This window comes from Garra rufa, chromosome 18 (assembly GCF_049309525.1).
Source record: "Garra rufa chromosome 18, GarRuf1.0, whole genome shotgun sequence".
Lineage (NCBI taxonomy): Eukaryota > Metazoa > Chordata > Actinopteri > Cypriniformes > Cyprinidae > Garra > Garra rufa.
Window position 1 is genome coordinate 8,439,223 of NC_133378.1, and position 25,956 is coordinate 8,465,178.

General features: G+C 35.2%; 1 protein-coding gene across 1 annotated transcript; it reads right to left on the reverse strand.

Moving 5' to 3' along the window:
- Window positions 1–1,620: 1,620 nt before the first annotated feature.
- Window positions 1,621–25,199, reverse strand: spo11 (SPO11 initiator of meiotic double stranded breaks). Its single transcript, XM_073823369.1, has 13 exons — window positions 25,108–25,199; window positions 24,894–25,007; window positions 21,470–21,558; window positions 18,032–18,098; window positions 16,643–16,751; window positions 16,456–16,542; window positions 16,142–16,178; window positions 13,528–13,637; window positions 13,355–13,454; window positions 9,979–10,016; window positions 6,254–6,330; window positions 1,857–1,968; window positions 1,621–1,740 (listed from the first exon to the last, which is right to left on the reverse strand). Exons 1-13 carry the CDS (start codon window positions 25,197–25,199, stop codon window positions 1,621–1,623), a joined length of 1,152 nt encoding a protein of 383 aa, XP_073679470.1.
- Window positions 25,200–25,956: the final 757 nt, after the last annotated feature.

The window sequence follows — 25,956 nt, forward strand, 5'->3', positions numbered from 1 at the left end:
TTTTTAATTGAGATGTATACATCACCTGAGAGCTGAATAAATAAGCTTTCCATTGATGTGTGGTTTGTTGGGATAGGATGATATTTGGTCGAGATACAACTATTTGAAAACCTGGAATCGGCGGGTGCAAAAAAAAAAAAGAAAAAAAAAAAAGAAAATCACCTTTAAAGTTGTCCAGAAGAAGTTCTTAGCAATTGCAAGTTTTGATATATTTACCGTAGGAAATGTACAAACTATCTTAATGGAACATGATCTTTACTTAATATTCTAGTGATTTTTGGTATAAAATAAAAATCCATAATTTTGACCCATACAATGTATTTTTGGCTACTGCTACAAATATACCTGTGCGACTTAAAGGTGCAAAGTGTAATATTTAAGATGATCTCTAGACAGAAATGAAATATAATATACATAACTATGTTTTCAGGGGTGTATAAATACCTTATTTAATGAATCATTATGTTTTTATTACTTTAGAATTATCAGTTTATATCTACATACACCGCGGGTCCCCTCACATGGAAGTCGCCGTTATGTTTCTACAGTGGCCCTGAACGGACAAACTGCTTTACAGATCGCGTTTCATCACTGTTGTTCTTTGTGGAAAACACTGACACAATGATGAACAAGTAACAGTAATATTCACAATAACACCGTTTTATTGAATTATCAAGTAAATATAATTTCCTAATTTACTTTTTAAAAGAAACCTCATTATTCTTTGCTGTCTAAAACGACGACATCTTAATCCTGTGGGGCTACTGTAGTTTCTGTAAAGGGAGGGGTGAGCGGTGGACTAAACCGTTGGTTGCAATACATAGCCTCACCGCTAGGTGCCGCAAAAATCTACACACTGCACCTTTAAGGTTTTGTGGTCCAGGTTCACACACACACACACACACACACACACACACACACACACACACACACACACACACACACACACACACACAGTGAGGAAAATAAGATTAGGAACTACACTTCCATTCGGAGTAATAGTCAAGGAAGTTTTCCGCCGTAATACGGACGCAGCAGGCGCAGTAATATCACGCAGTGCCTAAAATTAGTTCCCAGCTTGGTAACTTCCAATGTGACTGGCTTTTTGAAATTGTGACCGAATTTCAGGTGCTGCGTGATATTACTGCGCCTGCTGCGTCCATAATACGGCAGCAAACTTCCTTACGAGGTCTTACGAGTTTGGAACGACATGAGGGTGACTAATTATTGACAGATTTTTAATTTTTGGGTGAACTATCTTTTTGAATGAACCTTACTTTATACTGCCTTGCACTAATGTCAACCGACGGCCATTATAAAATGTAGTACTTTTTTATTTTAATTAATCAGTCTGTTTCATAAGGAAGTTCTAGAAGAAATGGAAGAGTTCATTTATTTAGGCATTTCCACTGCATTACATTCAAAGCCAAAACAAATATGTGCCATTCCAGAGCAGTTCCAACATAACGGCTCAAATGATTTATGGCATATTTGAGCTCATAACTCACAGCCTACGCTGACAGATATCTAACATAACAGCTCGTTTAACATTCAGTAAGAACACTGTAATATCTACGCAGTACTCAAGCAGAACATGTGCCAGCAGAGGGCAGCAGATGCTCATATCCAACCTCCATAGCGCAGTTTATTTGGCAGGTAGACTCGAGTGAGGAAATGTGGGGCGATGGATGCCAAGGACTGTATCTCAGCTTTCTGCTTCAGCCTCTGCATTGTTTCTACCTGAGAAATTACACATAGATTACACCACGCACATTCTTGGGACCTGTGCACACAAGAGAAAACATCTTCTGTTTGCTTTTGTTAAATCTTAAAATGACAAGCACGGCACAAGGCACCTCTCTCTCCCATTCAGGTTGGCAGGTGATGTAAGCTCTGTTCCTCAAGCTGTTGATTTTCCTCTCATCTGCTTGAGAAAATGGAATCATTTTTTCCTCTGGGACTCTGTACCTGCGACAGCCGTATATATCACACACTATGAGAAGTTATGCATTCTTAACAGTCTACATACAAACATGATCATGATTCAGCTATATACTCACTGGCCACTTTATTTAGTACCGGTGTTAACTGATGCGGACAGAGACAAAGAGAAAATCATGCGACTGGAACTAATGTGGGAACATTCTGGGTTTAATCCACCTTATTTGTAAATTTAATGGGTGTGCCTTCCGGTCTCATCTGCATCCAGATATTTTTAGCTCTACAAAACAGCTTGTTTTTATGCTTGATATTGGAAACTGGTGTGTCTTACCATATTATTTTAATGCATTATTTTAATTATGAACACACTGGTTTATAGTGCAAACAGTTTTACCATTTACTGCACGTTATTCTTCTAGTTATTTCCATAGATAAACCATTTTTGGTTCCACAAAGAACCATTCAGTCAAAGGTTCTTTTAAGAGCCATCTCTTTCTTACCTTTTTAGAATCTGAAGAACCTTCTTTCACCACAAAGAACCTTTTGTGAAACAGGAAGGTTCTTCAGATGTTAAAGGTTCTTCATGGAACCATTTAAACAAAAATGGTTCTTCTATGGCATCGTGAAGCACCTTTATTTTTAAGAGTGTAGCAGACGTCTTGCCCATAGGCTTTATTATGACAGAAGTTTCATTTTTGGGTGAACTATGTCTTTATGTCCAAACTGTAACGTTTTTCAGACACTAAACTGCAATTACATGAAAATGTATTATAGTTTGTATTATATTTTAAATGGTACTTGAACTTTAGAGTGCTTTTTGACCCACTTACTGTAAGTAGGACTCTTACATCTTTATGTGCAATTTTATAATTACTTTTATTGTCTTTGAAATATGTGTACTGACAAGCAATTACGGTAAGCTAAAATATGCTTTAATTTAATTTCTATTGAAACTTAATTTATTTAGACATAATTACACATTTTGTAATGATGAAGCTCTAATTTAGTACATTTAAAATATATTACCTTTAAATGTAATATTTAATATCACTACAGTCGAAACTATAAGTACTTCACATGTGCTTTAGTATGTTAGTTAACATCTTCTTCAAAACAAAATGATTTAAAATTCACTTTAAAGTCATACGTTTCATTGAACATTAAGAGTCAGTCATAAAAGTAACTCGTCGAGTGGCTTTTTATTTCATTTAATAACTCTATTATCTGCAAGTACAGTTTTTTAGTATACTTTTTAATATACACTACCAGTCAAAAGTTTATGAACAGAAAGTCTCTTCTGCTCACCAAGCCTGCATTTATTTGATCTAAAGTACGGCAAAACAGTACAATTTTGAAATATTTTTACAATTTAAAACAACTGCTTTCTATTTGAATATATTTTAAAATGTAATTTATTCCTGTGATTTCAAAGCTGAATTTTTAGCATCATTACTCCAGTCTTTAGTGTCACACGATCCTTCAGAAACCATTCTAATATGATTTTCTGTTCAATTAACATTTATTATTATTATTATCAATATTTGAAACAGTTGAGTCATTTTTTTTCAGTATTCTTTGATACTGATGTTTTTTTGGGGGGAAAGAAATGATAGAAATTAATACTTTTATTTAGCAAGGATGCTTTAACTTGATCAAAAGTGAGGATAAAATCTCAGATAAATGCTGTTTTTCTGAACTTTCTATTCATTAAAGAAACCTGAATAATAATAATAATAATAAAAAAATAATAATAAAAAATGTTTTTGAGCAGCAAATCAGATTAGTAGAATGATTTCTGAAGCATCATGTGACTAGAGTAATGATGCTAAAAATTCAGCTATTAAATCACAACAATAAATTACATTTAAAATATATTCAAATAGAAAACAGTTATTTGAAATACTAAAAATATTTCAAATTTTGACTGTTTTTGCTGTACTTTGAATCAAATAAATGCAGGCTTGGTGAGCAGAAGGCTTCTTTAAAAAGCATTAAAAATCCTACTGTTCAAAAATTTTTGACTGGTGTACAAAAAGCTCAAATACACATTTAAAGGAACACTGTTCTTTTTTAAATAAGCTTCAAATTTCTGCTTATATATAAAAAAAAAACAAGGGACAAATTGAAATTAGTTTTTGTTGTCATCATTTCTGCATTCAGACATGATCATAAACGGTCGCAGATGTTGCACAAAACTTGGATGTACCACGTGCTAGTTCCCACATCTTAGAAACAACTGATGTGCTTACATTTTAGCAGGCACAGATATTAAAATAAACTCGCTTTACAATCGCATTGTGCAGGACAGAATCAGCTGTGTTCTTTTATTCTGTTCACTGAGAACTGAAATACACTGCCTAGTCCAATAAATCTAATGCACTTGTGCGGTAGAATCACTATTTGGCCAAAACAACTGTTTTTAATTTCATGTAGATTTTAAAGTGGGTTGTTCTACAGATCATGCTTTTTCTCAAACATGACACCAGTGTATTGCAATCGCATGCACACGTGTAGGATCTCAGTCCAGTTGTGTTTCTGGGATGAGGTGGAGCAGGAAGCTGGCAGCATGAATGTGCTGATGCTGTCGGAATCAGAACGAAAATACCTGAGGATGTTTCCAGTGTATTTTTGAATGCACGCTGTGAGGAATTCACTAAACAGCTGGCCATTTGTACACGTAGTTTGTGTATTTTAGCACTAAAACCCGCAATCCAGATTAAGGTACAGATTATAAATCCTTCTTTTTTGTGCAAACACTGCACTTTCATATGAAATGAGGTTTAAGTCAAAATTTTACATACACCTTGCAGAATCTGCAAAATGTTAATTATTTTAGCAAAATAAAAGGGATCATACAAAAAGCATGTTATTTTTAAATTTAGTACTGACCTGAGTAAGATATTTCACATAATGTTTACAAAATAATAGTTGAATTTATAAAAATGACCCTGTTCAAAAGTTTACATCCCCTTGATTCTTAATACTTTGTTGTTACCTGAATGATCCACAGCTGCATTTTTTGTTTAGTGATAGTTGTTCATGAGTCCCTTGTTTGTCCTGAACAGTTTACACTGCCTGCTGTTCTTCAGAAAAATTCTTCAGGTCCCACAAATACTTTGGTTTTTCAGCATTTTTTGTGTATTTGAACCCTTTTCAACAAAGACTGTATGATTTTGAGATCCATCTTTTCACACTGAGGACAACTGAGGGACTCATATGCAACTATTACAGAAGGTTCAAACCCTCGCTGATGCATTAAGAGCTGGGGGGGGGGGGGGGGGGGGTTTGCATTGTGTTTCCTTCTGGAGCATCAGTGAGTGTTTGAACCTTCTGTAATAGTCCCTCAGTTGTCCTCAGTGTGAAAAGATGGATCTCAAAACCATACAGTCATTGTTGGAAAGGGTTCAAATACACAAAAATGCTAAAAAAACAAAAATATATGGGACCTGAAGGATTTTTCTGAAGAACAGCAGGCAGTTTAACTGTTCAGGACAAACAAGGGACTCATGAACAACTATCACTAAACAAAAAACACAGCTGTGGATCATTCAGGTAACAACACAGTATTAAGAATCAAGTGTATGTAAACTTTTGAACAGGGTCATTTTTATAAATTCAACTATTATTTTCTCTTGTGGACTATATGTAAATGTCTTTTATGTGGAATATCTTATTCAGGTCAGTACTAAATAAAAATGATCCCTCTGATTTTTGTACAATAATTAACATTTTGCAGATTCTGCAAGGTGTATGTAAACTTCTGACTTCAACTGTGTATTTTCCATGGATCATGGCAGTTGTTCTTCATCAAAGGATGACCTTAATCCAATTAAAATCCTCAAATAAATTGGTGGTTGGGCATAAATAAAAAACAAAAGAGATGATTCAGTAAAGAGAGATGTTTTTACAGACTCAATAGCTGCATCCGGATTAGAAGATGGAAAATTGCACACTGGAGTAATTATTTTTTGGTAGTGTGGCATTAATTAACCACGTCCTGTTCTTCTAAAAGCACAAAAGAGACAAAAGCCAAACTAGACCATGTACCTTGTAAAGTGGCCAGTGTTTGACATATCATCTACGTGGTGCCAACTGACATTTCTTTCTACTTTGTATTCCTAAAAAGAGGTCCTGATTTCTGACGTCTATGACAGTTGACACATCCACTTAAAAATAGCTTTCAAGAGGAAGGAAATAAAAAACAGCAACAGCAACAAAAACCAAAACAAAAAAACCCAGAAAACGGAAACCAGAGCAAGCCCAGCCTCAATCACAAACCACAGAGCAGAGTAATGAGTTGACTTTCCCAAACCTCTGGATGTCTGAAGGCAGGAGGCCCAACCACAGCACACTGGGGACAGTCAGACTGTGGGCCTCGAAGGCCATTGACTGAGGACAAATGACAGTTAGAGTTCGTAAAGCTTGACAGACCTCATTAAGGACATTAAACGAGCCTACGAGATTTACTAAAGCAGTGAAGTATTGGAAAATTCAAACTAAGTACAGCAAATTTGTGACGAAACATACACTGCCAGTCAAAAGTTTTTGAACAGTAAGATTTTTAATGTTTTCTGCTCACCAAGCCTGCATTTATTTGATTCAAAGTACAGCACAAACAGTAAAATTTTGAAATATTTTTACTATTTTAAATAACTATTTTCTATTTGAATATATTTTAAAATGTAATTTATTCCTGTGATCAAAGCTACATTTTTAGCATCATTACTCCAGTCTTTAGTGTCACATGATCCTTCACAAATAATTTTAATATGATGATTTGCTGTTCAAGAAATGTTTATTATTATTGTTATCAATATTTAAAACAGCTGAGTGAATTTTTTCAGGATTCTTTGAGTTTTCGGAAAAAAATAAATACTTATTAATAATTTTTTTGAGCAAGGTTGCTTCAAATTGATCAAAAGTGATGATAAAGACATTTCTAATGTTACAAAAGATTTTTATTTCAGATAAATGCTGTTCTTCCGAACTTTCTATTCATCAAAGAAACCTGAAACAATTCTACACAGCTGTTTTCAACATAATAATAATAAATGTTTTTTGAGCAGCAAATCAGAATAGTAGAATGATTTCTGAAGAATCATATGACTGGAGTAATGATGCTAAAAATTCAGCTTTGAAATCACAGGAATAAATTACATTTTAAATTATTTTTTAAATAGAAAACAGTTACTTTAAATAGTAAAAATATTTCTAAATTTGACTGTTTTTGCTGGACTTTGGATCAAATAAATGCAGGCTTGATGAGCTGAAGAAACTTCTTTATAAAACATTAAAAATCTTACTGTTTAAAAAACTTTTGACTGGTAGTGTATGAAATGTTAGTCACCACATTTATGTTTTAATGTGCTGAACAGTGGCAACATTTTTTGTAAAAATATGAAAACATCGTTAAACTATTTTATGTTTAATTGAGACACAAAACGGTGTAAAATTAGCATAACTTCAAATTAACCCTCTGGTGCTCTTCGTTTAGCAGTCACACGTGTGCTCTTCGCGGTCAGAAGTGACCGGACACCTGTAACGCATCCTGTAATTTTTTCAGTAAAACCATTCCAATTCATTTTTGTTTAATAATATTTTTTCTTTTTTCTTTTGCATTTTGAGAGGGTTTTGTGGTAATAATGAATATTTATGCTGTAATTAATATCCATTTTTTGCCATTGAGAATAATAAAAAAAAAATTTTTTTATTTTTTTTTATTTTTTTTTTAATGAATGCAGTATTTCAGGTTGAAATAGAGACTCAGCCATTCAACACTAATTTTTGAAGGCAGATTAGCGCCATCTGTTGGTAAAAAACGAGAAAAACATCTGTAATGGCAGGTGTAACTTCATGCCTGTATAGTTCTCTACAAAGCAGCTTGTGAATTGCCTAGTTGTTTTTAGACAATTGATTCAGCATTTTTATTAGGTGGAATAGTTGAACATACATTTAAACAATCTCAAAGACTATTTCTTATCCAGTTTGGGATAGTTTTTTGTTATAAATATGATTTGAAGTGTTAATTTTTTGTATATGCAAGAGAGTGTGTGTCTTTTGCACTCTGCATATGTAATTTTTTTATACATATATTTTTATTTTATTTTACATCTTCTCAATTTGCTGTGTTTCAGTTCATTTGTGCATGTGTGTGTGGATGTGTGAGAAAGAGACAGAAAAATTCTGTACATTTTTGTATTTTTGTCGATTTCCCATTCATTTCCTGATGTCGGTCATTTTTGACCAAAGAGCACAAGTTTTTTTTTTTTTTGGAATCGTGCCCTCATTTTTTATGTGTGTCCATAAAAGTCACTGAATTTGGTAGTGTTCTCATGAAGCTGTGATTTAAAAAAAAAAATTCAAAACCGAAAATGTTTTGGTCAAAAGTGACCGAATAGAGGTGAGTTTATTAGTGTGTTTGTGTGTGTGTGTGTGTGTGTGTGTGTGTGTGTGTGTCTGTGAATGGGTGTGTTTTAGAGTGTCACCCCTTCACTGCTGTGTACTTTTTTCAGCATTGTGGAGGATTTGTAGATTGTACACACAAAAATTCTCTGAATATTTGTATTTTTGACAATTTCCCATTCATTTCCAATGGTCGGTCATTTTAGACCGAAGAGCACAAGTTTTTATTTTATTATTAGTTTTTTTTAATCGTGCCCTAATTTTTTATGTGTGTTCACATTCCAAATGCCATAAAAGTCAATGAATTTGGCACTGTTCTGATGAAGCTGTGATTTTTTTAAAAATTCTAAACCGAAAATGTTTTGGTCAAAAGTGACCGAATAGAGGTGTGTATATTAATGTGTGTGTGTGTGTGTGTGTGTGTGTGCGTGTGTGTGTGAATGGGTGTGTTTATGAATGGGTGTGTTTTAGAGTGTCACCCCTTCACTGCTGTGTACTTTTTTTCAGCATTGTGGAGGATTTGTAGATTGTACACACAAAAATTCTCTGAATATTTGTATTTTTGTCGATTTCCCATTCATTTCCTATGGTCGGTCATTTTAGACCGAAGAGCACAAGTGTGACTATTTTTTTTACGACCACTTAGCCTGCTTGAATCATGCCCTCAATTTTTTTTTGTGTTGACATTCCAAATGGCATAAAAGTCACCGAGTTTCATATCATTCCGATTAAGCAGTGATTTTTAAAAATTCAAAACAGAAAATTTTTCGGTCAGAAGTGACCGAAGAGCAGTGAAATGTCTTCTTGTTTTACTCTAAATTTTGTATTAAAAAGTACTGTTGACAAGTTTGGGGTCAGTAAGTGTTTTTATTATTCATATTTAATACTTAATTGAACATTTTGAACTTTCTAGTCATCAAAAAAATCCTAAATATATCCTAAAATGTTAGAAGCAACACAACTGTTTTCATCAATAAAAATATGAAATGTTTCCTGAGCTGCAAATCAGCATATTTTATATGTTTATTATTTATTTATTTATTTTTATATAAAAATTGTATTTACTTTTATTTTAAATTGTAACAATATTTTTACAATATTACTTTTTAACTGTATTTATGATCCAATAAATGCAGTCTTTGTAAACATAACAGACTATTTTTCCAAAATAAAACATGAAAAAAGTAAAACATGAAAAAATCTTACTAACCCCAAACTTTTAACTCATTATTTGTCTTATTATCTTACAAATTTTGCTTCTCAGATGAATCTAAAATATTTTGATATAAATAATAAATAAGCATTTAAAAGTATATGACAAAAAAAAAATACATAATTTTTCTTTTTTTATATTTTACATTTTTACAATATTAGGGATATTTAGACATTTTTATTGTAAAATGACGAAAATACGCATTAAGTGTGGGATTCTGTATGTGCATGTGAGTTAAATGTGCAGATGTGTCTCACACACATGTAGAACCGCTTTACTTTTTCCACAGGGTAAATTTTAAGTTCATGAATGAGTGCTTCCTCTTTTTTGTCTTGCCACAAAGAGAGAAGAATAATTACACGTCGCCACAATGCAAAAGCCTCACTGGAAATTGCACAGAAATAGCAGGAAACAGGACTTACCCGTGAGCCGTACTTGTAGATGCACATGATCTCGATGCCTGGGAACAAAAAAAAAGAACGAGACTGATTCTGCAATCACCACCATACCCTTGCAATTATCCTTTGGGACAGCTTAATTCACCCTAGAACAAAGTAAAGCATTACACATGCACAGAGAGTGCTGGAGTCATTGATAATGACAGTGTCAGAAATAGCAGGGGCCTCAACGCTCATGCTAAACTGTACTGGACCTGCCACAAATGAAAATCACTGCAGGGCTGGTTGTTCTCAAAGAAACAATCAGCTCAGAGCGCGCCTGTGTTTGTTGTCTTTGTGTTAAGTGCATGTGTGCTCATAGTTCCTTGACTTGTCTGAGTATAAATGACATTTTGCAGGGAACATGATGTTTGTGAAGTGACCTTAACACTGAATTATTCAAGACTTTTCGTTGAGACCTTGTTTGCTTGACCTAGCACGATTAACCCTTTTAAATGCATGACTGTTTCGCCAATCATTATTACATACTCGGGTCTTTAGCGACCCGGACCTATATATCCAGCACAGATGGATCTCTAACTTCTGCAATAGCAAAAAACTTAACAGAAGAATAAAATAAAGCATATTTCACTTGACTTCAAAGTCAATATTTTGATCGCTGGCAGCTTATTCACCACATCCACCATCAAATAACAGTGACATGTATATTTTATTGCGTACAGTAATTGCTCTGCAGTAAAGCCATTCAAACCAATTCAATTTTTGCTGACGTTATTCTTTTGTTTTATGCCTGCGATAATTTTGGGTGAAACATCATGTCATTATTGTCTATCAAACAGTGCCACATCGAGGACTAAAGGTGAATTGCATGCATTTAGTCATCGGATATTTACATATTTTTGCGCGAGAAAAATATACTTACACTATTACACACCTCGGGTCTCTAGCGACCCTATACACGTTTTACAAAAAATGAACCAGAAAACAGACATTCTTTTAAATTTTGTTGTTTTTCTTCTTGTTATATTGTTTATAATGAATAGATTGAAGAATACTAAGAAAGCTGATGTCAAACTTGAAAAAATTAAGGAGGGAGAGGGTAGTGAATGATGTCCTGGGTCGCTAAAGACCCGAGGTATGCATTTTGAGTTAAGATGTAGATAAGTTTGTTTCTTCATAGTTACAGATTTGGAGAAATTTTGCATTACATCACTTGCTCACCAATGGAGTGAATGGGTGCCGTCAGAATGAGAGTCCAGCTGATAAAAACATCAGAATAATCCACAAGTAATCCACATCATTCCAGTCCATCAATTAATTTCTTGTGATGTGAAAATATGTGTGTTTTTAAAAAAAAAAAGTTGTTAAGATGTTTTTACTTCCAAACTGGCTAAAATATGAATGCATAAACCATAATAACACTTCCTCAGTCAAAAAGTCTATCCTCTATTGTCTTCTAAAATCAAAATCCGACACATTTGATTAGAACGGCTGGAACAGTGTTTGATCTGTGCATATTTTTCTCCTGATTCAGACAACTTTTTCACTGGAGAAAGCAATTTTATGGATAGAGGACAGTTTGAAGTTACAAACTCACAGCTTTTTTCGCTTCACAGGACAATATATGATGGACTGGAGTGCTGTGGATTACTTGTGGATTATTGTGATGTTTTTATCAGCTGTTTGGACTCTCATTCTGACGGCACCCATTCACTCCATAGGATCTATTGGTGAGCAAGCGATGGAATGCTACATTTCTCCAAATCTGTTCTGATGAAGAAACAAACTCATCTACATTTTGAATGGCCTGCGGGCAAGTAAATTTTCAGCTAATTTAAATTTTTTGGTTATTTGTTCCTTTAAAGGGGTCATCGAATGCCCATTTTCCACAAGTTGATATGATTCTTTAGAGTCTTAATGAGAAGTCTATAACATACTTTGGTTAAAATTTCTCAATGGTAGAGTAAAAAACACTCTTTTTACCTTGTCAAAATCAGCCCTTTTTAGAGCAAGCTATTCTGTTGCATGTTCCTTCAAATGTTAATGAGCTTTGCTCGCTCCGCCCCTCTCTGTCGTGGGATGACGAGCCGTAATGTTTACTTTAGCCGAATTTAGCCGTGTTTAGCTGCGAAACTTGCTAACTAATGGTGCGTTCACACCGGACGCGACTTGCGCGGAAAAAACGCGCTATTCGCGCGTAGTTGAACGCTTGAACATTTGAGTTTACTCGCGTCATTCGCGCGTGACATTTTCTTCACAACAGACGCGAATTCGCGTCAAGGGAGGGGCTTCTGCCACTCGTCAGCGGGAAAGTAGTTGTAAAATAGGTGAATGAGCTCAATTTGCCAGCTTTAGCTTGCTTGTAGTCTCAATATGTATGTATATGTAGGTTAAATTGAGTAAAGAGCGTTTTTTAAAACTAACCAGATTGTCCGACCTCTTCACTCACTTTATTCTTAGCAAGATCCCTTTTATTCCTGTTTCTACAAAAGTCCAAAGATGTATCGTACAGCTCCGAGGAACCACAGACAGCAACGGTGATTTTGTCCGCCATTGTTGTTTCGGATTTCTGCCTCCGTCACTACTAGAGCAAGCTCCTGATTGGTTACCGCGGCGCGGAATTCCGCCGAAGTTCAGATTTTTGAACTCGAGCGAATAGTGCGGCAATCGCTTGAACGCTCAATGCGCGCCGCGCCATTCGCGCTATTCGCGCGTTTCGCGCCGCAGGATGGCTATTCGCGTCTTTGCATTGACTTAACATGTAAATCACTCGCGCTTGCCGCTTCATTCGCGTCCGGTGTGAACGCACCTTAACACATTATTAAGAAAAGCCATTTGCAAAGATGAATAAAAAAACGCTTATCCTCACTTGTGCGAATGATTCGCACAAACATAGACACATATGTAGATCGGGATCTGCGCTTTCCTTTTAAAAACAAAAGTAACGTTAATCCTCTGCATCTTTAGCGGCTCAGATGTCGGGAGTAAATGACGACTGCTATATATATTATTACATCCAACAGCAGAACACCTCAATCGCTCAATCGGACACATTCTTGTTTTTCCCTGCACCTGAGTCGACACAATGGTGATCAGAGTCGGACTGTTTGGGCTCGGTAAGGGCGGGTCTAAGGTAAGGCGCTCATGTCAATCAACTATCGTGGGAGTGGCCTCTGTCGATGTGCCGTCACACTGACAAGAAGCTGAGAATGATCTGATTTTAACAAGGGGATATTACTTTTAAAGATTAAAAAAATACCACTGGGTGGATTTTTATCATTGTAGGGTGGTTGTGAACACAAACTGCCAACACACATTAATGTTCAAACAACATGTAAAAGTGAGTTTTGCATCCGATGACCCCTTTAATAATCATTTCAGACTCTGTGTGTGTTTGTACCGTGAGGATCTGCATCCACCAGAGCAAAGACGGGGACGTGTAGCGTGTCCCACAGTTTCCTCACCATCAGTCTGCTGTTGATGTCAGGCACTCCTTTACCCTGATGGACAGACAAGAACAAACATTCAGGCCTTGAAAGCACACAATAGCACTGATTTAACAAAGACACTTACAGTTATGATGATGCAGGGAGAAAGTCTGATGCAAAAGTCATCATCCAGTAGTCTTTGGAAAGTTGCATCCTTCTCCACTATCAGAATGAATTTTGCAGATGAGACAATGTCTTCTCATTGCTGAGGAGTGTAACGGATAATAGAGCAGAAAGTATAATGATCGTAGTCATTACAAAATTGTAATGTTTGTAAATCTTCAAGTTTACAACTGTTAGGTTTCCAACATTTTTAAAAATCTCTTCTTTCATGTTCCTCAGAAGAAAGAAAGGCATATAGGTTTGCAACAACATGAGGTAGAGTAAACGACAAAATTTTCAGTTTTCATTGAACTATCCCTATACTATACTATACTATACTATACTATACTATACTGCCCTCCAAAGGCAAAGTGACTACACTACACATTTGTGTAACTACACATTTGGTCAAAATTGAGTTAAGGCTTAAAATGGGCTTTGTGACAACTGTTTTGTCTTGTGGCAAAGTCTCCTGGTTCAATTGTGTCCCGTTTCAGAGAAACGAGAGTGTTAAAATTGCAGTAACTACAAAATCCAAACTAATACCATACATGGTGTAAAAGCATTAAAGGCATTTTTCTCAGTTTCAGTGTTGGCGTAGTTACTGCACTTTGCCTTTGTAGGGCAGTATACTATACTATAATTCTGTGACACACAAGCTTCCATTGTGACAAATTTACACATTACAGCATAGAAAAACTGTAAATCTCTTCATCTTACAATTCTGACTTTTTTCTTAGAATTGCAGAATATAAACTCACAATTCTGACCTTTTCTCTTAATTTGTTGATATGAACTCACAATTCTGAGTTTTGTCAGAAATGCGTGATATATACCCACAATTCTGACTTTTTTCTCTCAATTGTGTGATATAAACTTAAAATTCGACTTATTTCTCTTAATTGCGTGACATAAAATCACACTTCTGACTTTTTTTCTCAGAATTGCATGATATAAACTAACAAATTCATGTTCTAAAGTCTGAATTGCGATAAACTTGCAATTTTGATAAAATAAACTAGCAATTCTGAGAAAAAAAATTACAAATTGTGAGATATAAACTTGCAAATTTATATCTCGCAACTCTAACTTTATTACACAGAATTGCAGTTTATATCACTCACATATAAATTCCCCTTAGAATTAAGTGATATAAACTCAATTCTGACTTTTTTCTCCAAATTCTGTAATATAAACTCGCAATTCTGACTTTTCTCATAACTATGTGATACAAACTGTGTGTGATACAATAATTCTGACTTTTTTCCCTCAGAATTGCATAATACAAACTTGCATTTCTGACATTTTTTCTTAGAATTGCATGAGCTAAACTTACAATTCTAACTTTTTTCTCTCAGAATTGCACATGAACTCACGAGTTTGACTTTTTTCCTCTTAATTTCTTGACATAAACTCAAAATTCAGACTTTTTTTTCTCAGAACTGTTATATAAACTCACAATTCTGACTTTTTTTTTCTTAATTGCTTGATATAAACTCACAATTCTGACTTTTTTCCTCTTAATTTCTTGACATAAACTCACAATTCAGACTTTTTTCTTCAGAATTGCGTGATATAAACTCACAATTCTGAATTTTCTCAGAATTGCATGATGCAAACTCGCAATTTTGACATTATTTCCTCAGAATTGTGAGATGTAAACGCGTAATTCTAACTTTTTTCTCAGAATTGCATGATACAAACGTGGAATTCTGACTCCCCCCCATCCCCCCTTGCAATTCTGATAAAATAAACCCACAATTCTGAGAAAAAATTACAATTGTGATATACAATTTCACAATTCAGAATAAAAAAGTCAGAATTGAGTTAGGGTTAGCGAGTTTACAGAATTCACAATTCTGACTTTATTTCTTAGATTTGCGAGTTTATGTCTCACAATTCTGAGAAATAAAGTCAGAATTGTGATATATCAACTCACTAACCTAACTCAAAAATGGACTTTCATAGTAAGGCACTTGGCAGTAGTTAGAAATGATTTCCAAAGTTTTATCTTGGGTGGTGGGAGAAAATCACATTTCTAATTCAGACAGGATGTCCCTCTGTAAGACAATTTCCATCCAAATCAGTGTTGATTTTGTTAACTAAAACTGTTAAAAAAAACATTTTTGGTAGTTAAAATGAAGTGGAAAAATATATTAGATGAAAACTTAAGAAAGTACAAATTAAACTGAACATTTTTTTTAATCAGTTAGCTGCCCTGGCAACTTACTGAAATAATAAAGTTTAAGTTGTATGGAAGTACTAAAAATAATAAAACTAAAATAAAAAACATATGTAAACATAAAATAAAAATAAAATACCTATATGTAATAAATTCTATAATTCATATACTGTAAATAAATAAATGACCAAAGCACAAAAAATTACTAAAATTACAATGATTTTTTTTTGGTTTTTAAATAAAAAATAATTTAAAATATTAATAAATACTATAATAGTATCTGAATAATACTAAAACAACTGGTCCAAACACTGGTCCACCCAGGGCTTTAGAGACAAAACAGAAAGATAGATCACCATAAGGGCGTAGGGTGGCATTCATGTAATGACATGGTTAAAGTAAACAGGAAGGATACTTCTGATCCCATTAACATTGGAAGACACCGGAACCGCCTAGGGGGAAAAAAAAGGACAGAATTATAAAAACATTTCATATTTCACAGCAAAAATAGTCTTCCATGGAAAAACAAGCTCATAGCTTCAAAGAGATAAAATGAATGAGTGGATTCAGAATGGTGTTTCAGACCAGTGGTAAAGTGGAACAGCATTTGAGTTCAACTGTGAATCTGAATGTTTGACAGATACAGTCTAAAAATGTTGCCAGTAGAATTATAGATGAACACTTGTGGGCAGAGTTAAATAGAAAGGCTTGCTGGCGATGTGGACTCACAGTGGAGCTGGAACTGCAGTCTACCTTTGTGCCATCTTCCTCCAGATAACACAAATCACCTGAGATGAAGCCTTTGGATGTTGCAAGCTGTGAGGATTATTAAAAGAAATGATTTAATGTAAACACATTCTCTTTAGTGCATACGCAAAGGTCAGTGTATAAAAGGAACATAGGAACATGCACGTACCACATGCAAACTCCTGCGAGGAACCTTGAGCATGCACGAAACGTCATCCACGATGGAATCCAAGGTCCTCTGTGATCCAAACAGCTGTGGATCATTATAGTATATGTCCCTGACGGATAGAAAAGAAAACATTTCAGCGCACAGGTGCACTTGACAAATCACGTCATAAAAATCAAAGGTTCCACCTGCTCCCTATATCAGATGATTTATGATGCTGCTTGCTGATTTATAATCAGATCATCACTTATATCCACAGGTGGTTCGAATGAAACGGTCTGCAAAAGCTGACAAAAATGTTAAATATTTAGACATGAAACAGGTAATAACTAAAAGGCGCTGGAGTAAAACTTGCCAAAATATAGATCTTGGGTAGCTGACATTAAATAGTTTAGAAAAGTCCTGCGGTATGACAAGCTGACCTCCGTCTAAAACTTTTTTACACAGCATTTTAGCATTTTATGGAGGAAAATATGTACTATTGTACTATGCATTTAAAAATGCATTTGCTTCAACCCAAGACCAAGTGTAAAAAGTTGAATAAAATTATTAAAGGGGTCATCGGGTGCCCATTTTCCACAAGTTCATATGATTCTTTAGGGTTTTAATGAAAATTCTATAATATACTTTGGTTAAAAGAGAAAAAATTCTCAATAGTAGTGTAAAAAAACACCCTTTTACCTTCTCAAAATCAGCTCTGCAAAAAATCAACTCGTTCTATTGTATGGTCCTTTAAATGCAAATGAGCTCTGCTCACCCCTCCCCTCTCTGCCATGGGATGATGAGCCGTAATGTTTACTTTAGTCGCATCTAGCAGCGAAACTTGCAAAAAAAGGCAATTCGCAAAGATGCATAAAAAACCCTTATACTCACTTCAGCTGTGGGTGAAGCTGTATCACGAATGATTCGCACGAACATAGACGCATATGTAGATCGGGATCTGCGCTTTCCTTTTAAAAATGAAAGTAACGTTATCCTCTGCATCTTTAGCGGCTCAGATGTCGGGAGTAAATGACGACTGCTGTGTTCATTATTACATTCAACAACAGAACACCTCAATCGCTCAATCAGAGACATTTTTGTCTTCCCCTGCACCTGAGTCACACAATGGCGATCGGAGTCGGACTGTTTCAGCTCGGTGAGGGCGGGTCTAAGGTAAGGCGCTCATGTCAATCAACTATCGTGGGAGTGGCCTCTGTTGTGTGTCGTCACACCGACATTTTAAAAAGGGTTTAAAAAATAAAAGATTAAAAAATAACACTGGGTGGATTTTTATCATTGTAGGGTGGTTGTGAACACAAAATGCCAACACACATTAATGTTCAAACAACATGTAAAAGTGAGTTTTGCATCCGATGACCCCTTTAAAATAATTGGATGAATATCACTTACCTTTTAGTAGCATAGGAGTCACTTTGCACAAGTTTGTAAATTACAGACAAGAGCTTCAGAGTCAGGGCTGTAAAACAGAAGCATATCAGATACAGTCATAGCCAACAATATTAGAATTGTAAATTTTTTGCCTGTGCAATAGTCACTGCAACAATGCTATGTGCGAGTGGTTGCCAGAAGGCTGCTGTATGGTTTCTAAGATGCTCTTAGTGGTTTCTGGTGTGTTGCTATGTAGTTGCTAGGATGTTGTGAGTGGTTACTAACCGGCCAAAGTCTAAAGAGCCTCTATGATACACTCCAAGGGAAGTCTATAAAAGCAAGGCCAACCAAGGAATTTTCCATATTGATTTTTAAAAGGTGTTTTACCTGTATTTTGAATTGCACATTGCATTGTTTTAACGTAACAGATGATGTTTCGGCAGAAAATTACCAGTACTTTTTCCGTTTTTCCACAGATTTCTAACAGAGTGTATTTTGGTCTCTATATATGACTTAGTTTTAATGTGTATGTTTTATTGTCACGTTACAGCAAAAACTGAAAGTGTATAAGTCAAAAGTTTACATAAACCTTGCAGATTCTGCAAAATGTTAATTATTTAAAAAAAATGTTTATTTTTATTTTTTATTTAGTCCACAAGAGAAAATAATAGTTAAATTTATAAAAATTACACCGTTTAAAAGTTTACATACACTTGATTCTTAATACTGTGCTGTGCTGTCTCTCTTTTTGTTTAGTGACAGTCGTTTATAAGTCCCTTGTTTGTCCTGAACAGTTAAACTGCCCGCTGTTCTTCAGAAAAATTCTTCAGGTTCCACAAATCATTTAGTTTTTCAGCATTTTTGTGTATTTACAGTTTTTCTCAATTGCTAAAATACTATAACCAGTCTTTTGAACTAAAATTTCAAAACTATAACGCCATTTTTGAAAAAGCACCCTAAACAATAAACACTATTCCCTGCTTTGACACATGAGTTATATTTGGTGAACTGTTACTGCAAAACTCTACACACAAATCCCTACATTTCTCAGTGCTTACACCATGTGGTCATTTAGTAAGCACAAGCATTCAATATTGTTCACTCAAGTCTGCAAAGTTTGAGCTCAATTAGCACACAATTACCCAACTGGAAACACTAGGAGTCAAAATTTAGCACACACCAATCAGAAACTTTGATGAAGATAAAAGAGCCAAAGTCAGCTTACAGTTTTTCTCAGTCACTTTGGTGCATTTCTCAGATCAGAAATGAAATTGTCAAAACTACTTGTTCAACATCCACATCATCTAGTCTCTTGTGCACATCATAAAAAGCTTCTCATTCTGCTGATCAAGTTGCGATTGCTTTGGTACATTTATACAACTGATTATATACATTTGTCTGCGGTTTCCTACATTATCATTTGCTATTGTCATGTTGCTCAAAATGTATGATATAGTTCTCTGTGCAATAGTATGACCGCTCAAAACATCAAGTCATTAGCTCATCGTACGATCATTACCTAAATGCAAAATTTTTGATCTAGTTGTCATAAACTGTCAATCATATATTCTACACATTTCTATTGGACTTTTTGTAAATTTGCCATGAATTATTCAAGTGAATCTTGACTTTCACTAATGAAGATAATATAGATCAACCAATGATAAAGCAGTTCTCTGAAATAGCTCAAAGGTACATCTCATGAACCTTCAATTAGAACGCATATATAGACAGAGGACAACGCAGGAGTTACAAATTCTGACAGTGGACTTTCTAATTTTTATTTTCACCAAATATGTGCCCATATTTCTTTTTCTTTTCTGTTTCACAATGACGTTGTAATGCGTTTTTATTTTATTTTAATTTTTTTTGTCAGACCACTAGTACAAGTGTAACTGTGCATCCTATCCAGTCTTTTTCAATCAATATCCCACATACAGTAATGTGTAATTTTGAAGAGGAAGAGTAGGAGGTGAAAGAGGAAGAGGAGGAGAAGAAGGAGGATGATGACGACGACAATGTGGAAGAGACAGAGGAAGGGCAAGGGCAAAAAGACAAGCAGTCTCCTATATTTTAGTTGATGAGTGCAAGGGTTGGATCAGGCATGCAAGAGGATTTGACCCCTGCTGCCTGGCCAGGGCTAATTTAGCCTGTGATGCTGAAGAGGTTCTTTGGCCTGTCCCAGACCAAAGACAGGACGCTGGGCAGAATAATTATTTTTGTTGTTGTTTGCTGTTTTGTACTGTACTCTACAGTACATTAAATTAAGGAATAAAACACTTGCAAAGGCATACATTTGTTGTGTTCAAAAGTTTTTTATTTGTATTGTTTTCGTAGTATTGTTTTGAATTTATCTCATCAGTGTGTAAAACTGTGTTGTAGTGTGTGTGTTTTTGAGGATTTGTGTGTCACGTCTGAGAGCAAAGTTAGGTTTTTCAGCAAGATTGAGTTGTTTTGAGTGGAGAGCTTCATTTTGACCTCAATATAGGAAGTTTGGGGAATTGAGTTAGGAGTTGTGGATTTGTGTTTAGAGTTTCGCAAATAAGAGGCATAATTTCAAGAAATGTGTTTAAGCAACTGAGAAAAACTGTAAACCCTTTCCAACAAGGACTATATGATTTGAGATCCATCTTTTCAAACTGAGGACAACTGAGGGACTCATATGCAACTATTAAAGAGAGTTCAAATGCTCACTGATGGATCAGAAGAAAAAAAAACAATGCATTAAGAGGCGGGGGTGTAAACTTTTGAACAGAATGAAGATGTGTACTTTTTTCTTATTTTCCCTAAATATCATATTTTGTTCATTTAGTACTGATCTTCAGAAGCTACATAAGATACTTACATGTTTCCCATTAGACAAAATAAGTTAAATTTACCCTGATCTTCAAATTCCAAAAGTTTTCACCCACTGGCTCTTAATGCATTGTGTTTCCATCTGGAGCATCAGTAAGCATTTGAACCTTCTGTAATAGTAGCAATTGAGTCCCTCAGTTGTCCTCAGTGTGAAAAGATGGATCTCAAAATCATAGTCATTGTTGGAAAGACGTCATATTGCTCAAGCCCCTCCCACAACAGCTGATGGACTGTCCCGTATTAGCATATTTCCGCCCTCAGCCAGTTGTACCACTGAAAACCACCGAAAACGATTGGATTAGTTTTGTTTTTGATGGTAACATGCCACCAATTACACAAAAAACAGAAGAGAGGGGTGGAGTGAGCAGAGCTCATTAGTATTTAATGACCCAAACAGATCACTGTGAACAGAGCTGTTTTTGACAAGGTAAAATGGTGTTGTTTTACAGAACCATTGAGGAATTTTAACCAAAGAATGTTACAGATATTTCATGAAGACCCTAAAGAATCATACCAACTTGTGAAAAATGGGAATCTGATGTCACCTTTAATTTATCTGTAAATATGTACATGTAAAAAACAAGAAATCCAGGGTATCCTTACCAAATCTAGCTGCTGTTGAAGGACAGTCACATCGGAGAGCCGTCATAGAGACATCTTCCTTCAGTACCAAACCAACAGACTTGTGAAATCTGAAAGTAATAGCATTTCCATTTCCTTTCATTTCTTTTCTCACAATTCGTTTTTTGTTTGGCTAATATCAGTTAAGTCATAACATGCTTTGAAATATGCACAAGAAATAAAGATGACTTCAGGAGTTACTTCATGTCTGGGTGAAATGTTTTGGGGAAAACATCTCGATGTCTCATCAAAGAAATCTTATGATGATCATAACCAAATGCTGCTCTGGGGAAAAAAAGTACCGTGAGCTTTTAGTTCTGTTTTATTGTTGCGCAGGATGAAATAACTCACTTAAATGAGTGTTTCGTTCTCATATCTGCTATTAAAACTATCCGTCATTTTGCTTGCCTGAAGGATACCTTCATAACAGCAATAAGCCAAAAGCCAAGTCATTCTCCAAGTTGTCAGGTCCCTGGCCTCAGAGGGGCCCAGATGAAACGTGCTTTAAGCCTTAGGGAGGGTTGATGTAGATCTGACCAGACAGTTTTCTTTGTTCTGCACAAGAGCTATTACACAGTGTGCACAGTGAAAACCTCTTCAGAGGATTTTAAGTCTGTCTATGTCCAAGAGAGAGCAAAAGTGGGAGGTGGGGTTAATCCTCTCATGAAATAACACCTATTTAGAGTCAGGAAGTTATTTAATACGAAAGGATAAAGGTTCAGACAAAGTACTACAGATGGACGACTAGATAGACAGACGGACAGACAGATAGATACAGTTGAAGTCAAAAGTTAACATATACCTTGCTGAATCTGCAAAATGTTAATTATTTTAGCAAAATAATAGGGATCAGACAAAAATGCTTGTTTTTTATTTAGTACTGACCTGAATAAGATATTTCACATCAAAGATGTTTACATAAAGTCCATAAGAGAAAATAATAGTTTAATTTATAAAAGTTTACACAGCTGTTTTTTTTTTTCTTCATTTTTGTTTAGTGATAGTTGTTCATGAGTCCCTTGCTTGTCCTGAACAGTTAAACTGCCCACTGTTCTTCAGAAAAATCCTTCAGGTCCAACAAATTCAGTTTTTTTTTTCAATATTTTTGTGTATTTGAACCCTTTCCAACAATGACTGTATTATTTTGAGATCCATCTTTTCACACTGAGGACAACTGAGGAACTCATATGCAACTATTGCAGAAGGTTCAAACACTCACTGATGCTCCAGAAGGAAAAACAATGCATTAAGAGCCGGGGGTGAAAACTTTTGAATAGAATGAAGATGTGTACATTTTTCTTATTTTGCTTAAATATCATTTTGTTCATTTAGTACTGCCCTTTAGAAGCTACAAAAGATACTTGCATGTTTCCCAGAAGACAAAATAAGCTAAATTTACCATGATCTTCAAATTAAAAAAAAGTTTTCCCTGGCTCTTAATGCATTGTGTTTCCTTCTGGAGCATCAGTGAGTGTTTGAACCTTCTGTAATAGTTGCATATGAGTCTCTTCAGTTGTCCTCAGTATGAAAAGATGCATCTCAAAATCATACAGTCATTGTTCATTGTTGAAATACACAAAACTGCTGAAAAAAAAAAAAAAAAAAACAGAATTTGTGGGACCTGAAGGACTTTTCTGAAGGACTCATGAACAACTATCAATTAAAAAAAACAGCTGTGGATCATTCAGGTAACAACACAGTATTAAGAATCAAGTACGTGCAATATACAAACAAAATAGTCTAACGATAAATTTTAGCTCACCATAAATGTTTGTCAGTGCATTTGACAGTACACTTTTACCATATTTCAAAGACAATATAAATAATTATTAGGGGTGGGCATAGATTAATTTTTTTAATCTAGATTAATCTAGATTAAATCTTGGAATTAATCTAGATTAATCTAGATTAAAATGGCTAATTTGAATTCTGCTGAAGGCATTCAGAATGTGTGTGCTACCCAAATAGTTAATGACTAAAAGTAAGTCTTCGAGAACGGGCCAGGTGGCGCATTAGACCAGGCGCTCATCTCCTGTTTCCAAAATGCATCACAAACTGCTTGACAATTGCATTTACAACATAATTACCTATACAAACTTGTGTAACCAAGTACTTCTGCGCAAAAGGCTGCACGACGTGCGCGTAGCCGTTAAATACACAGACGCGCACGGGCATGGATAGCCTATCTGCGTGCATAGTCTTCGATTAAACTGCGTTGCTTTTAGAAGCGTCAATTCAGTTGTTGCATATAGTTTAATGTCTTTATTTCGGGATTATCAAAGTTAATCATAACTCACGTGCCCCAGTAAAAAGGGTCTAGCAACGCACCTGCCCTGAAGCGGCTTCATAGCTGCATCCATGTTTGCACGTCTCATTTGATGTGGTAATTTCACAGAAGTTGAAGACTCGTTCTCGCCTCCTACAGTGCAATTCGACTAGGTATACGTCATCCGCGCTAAAATATCAAGGTGAAAGTCATCATAGCTTGTGTAGTTTAGACCTAGCTCCCAACCCAACTTTGAGAATAGATTAACGGCGATATTTTTTTTATCGCCCGATAAGAGTCTCACGTTAACGCAGCACGTTAACGCCGATAACGGCCCACCACTAATAATTATATTACATATAAATATAGCTTGAGTCCTATTTACGTGGGTCAAAACACTCTTAAGTTCAATTAATTTACTGCAATTTAAATCAACTGAAACTATAAAATAGTTTATTTTTTGCAAAAAACATGTTATTAAGTGTGCAAAAACATTACATTTAGTTTGCACTTCAGTATATTCCGCTAACAGGAGCTCAGCCTGTCACCTGCTCCATCTGAAGCGTTCGCCTTTAAGTAGATTATTTGAACAAAACACATACCAAAACTGACCTTCAAATTCAAAAAGTTTTCACCCCCTGGTTCTTGCATTGTGTTTCCTTCTGGAGCATCAGTGAGCGTTTGAACCTTCTGTAATAGCTGCATACGAGTCCCTCAGTTGTCCTCAGTGTGAAAAGATGGATCTCAAAATAATAAAGTCATTGTTCAAAAGGGTTGAAATACACAAAAATGCTGAAAAACCAAAGAATCTGTGGGATTTTACTAAAGGACAGCGGGCAGTATAACTGTTCAGGACGAACAAGAGACTCAGGAACAACTATCAATAAACAACAACAACAAAAAACACAGCTATGGATCATTCAGGAAACAACACAGTATTAAGAATCAAGGACTATATGTAAACGTCTTTAATGTGAAATATCTTATTCAGGTCAGTGCTAAATAAAAAATAACATGCATTTTGTATGATCCTCTTATTTTGATAACAGATTCTGCAAGATGTATGTAAACTTTTAACTTCATCTGTAGATAGTTAAGCATGTTTTAATCAGGCTTTATAAATAAGCATGAGACACACACCTGACACTGGCCCAGCTGGATCTATTCATCACACTCAGCACAGGTGCTTCACCTTTAGACACGCTGATGACTATCGTCTGAATAACTCTCTCAATGCGCGTCAAAACATCCTGTCTGTGGATGGGGGACAGGTTATATACAATTACAATGTACAAACACACGACAGCTGAGGTAAACGAGAAATAAAACATGATATTATTGCTCTTGCTGTCACCTGCTGATGTCCTCCTGGCGTTTGTCAGTCATTTCCAGACTCTCCCGCAGCGTCTCTCTTAATTTATCTATCTCAGTAAACTGGTCAGCCATTTAAAGTAAATATCTGAACCGTGGTCGAAATGGATACAAATGTTTTGTCTCGATGTGGTTGTCGCGGTTTGTTTGTTGTTTGCGAGGAACAAACAGTGTTAGCGGTTTGCAGCAAGTTAGCGTATTAGCGTCCGAAGTGAGGAAGCTACAAAGTCATCAGAATGAGAGACACTTTATGGAAATTAACGCGGCTACGTGAATAATCCAAGGTAAAACCACATATGCTAAACACAGTTTTGATCTGTATTATGTTCAAAATTTGAAATAATCTACTTAAAGGCGAACGCTTCAGATGTGAGCGGGTAACGGCTGAGCACCTGTTTGCGAAATGTACTTAAGTACAAACTAATGTAATGTTTTCGCGCACTTAATATGTTATTTGCAATAATAATAATAATAAAAAAAAAACTATTTTACAGTAATTTTAAATGGCAGTAAGTTGAACTTAAAAGTGATTTGGCCCACATAAATGAGACTCAAGTTGCTATCTTTATAATTTAATTATTTCTATTGTCTTTGAGATATGCTAAAAGTGTATGTAAAATGCACTGACAAATGAAGTAAAATGTATTGTTAGGCTATTTTTGTTAAAACGTGTAGCCTATGTCGTGTATTTAAATATACATTTGTGATGGATTTGCAATTTAGCACATTTAAAATATATTTAAATGTAATATTTAGTAGCACACTACAGTTAAAATTACATGTGTTTTAGTTAGTCATCACATCATCTAAGTGCACTTATTTAAAGCACAAC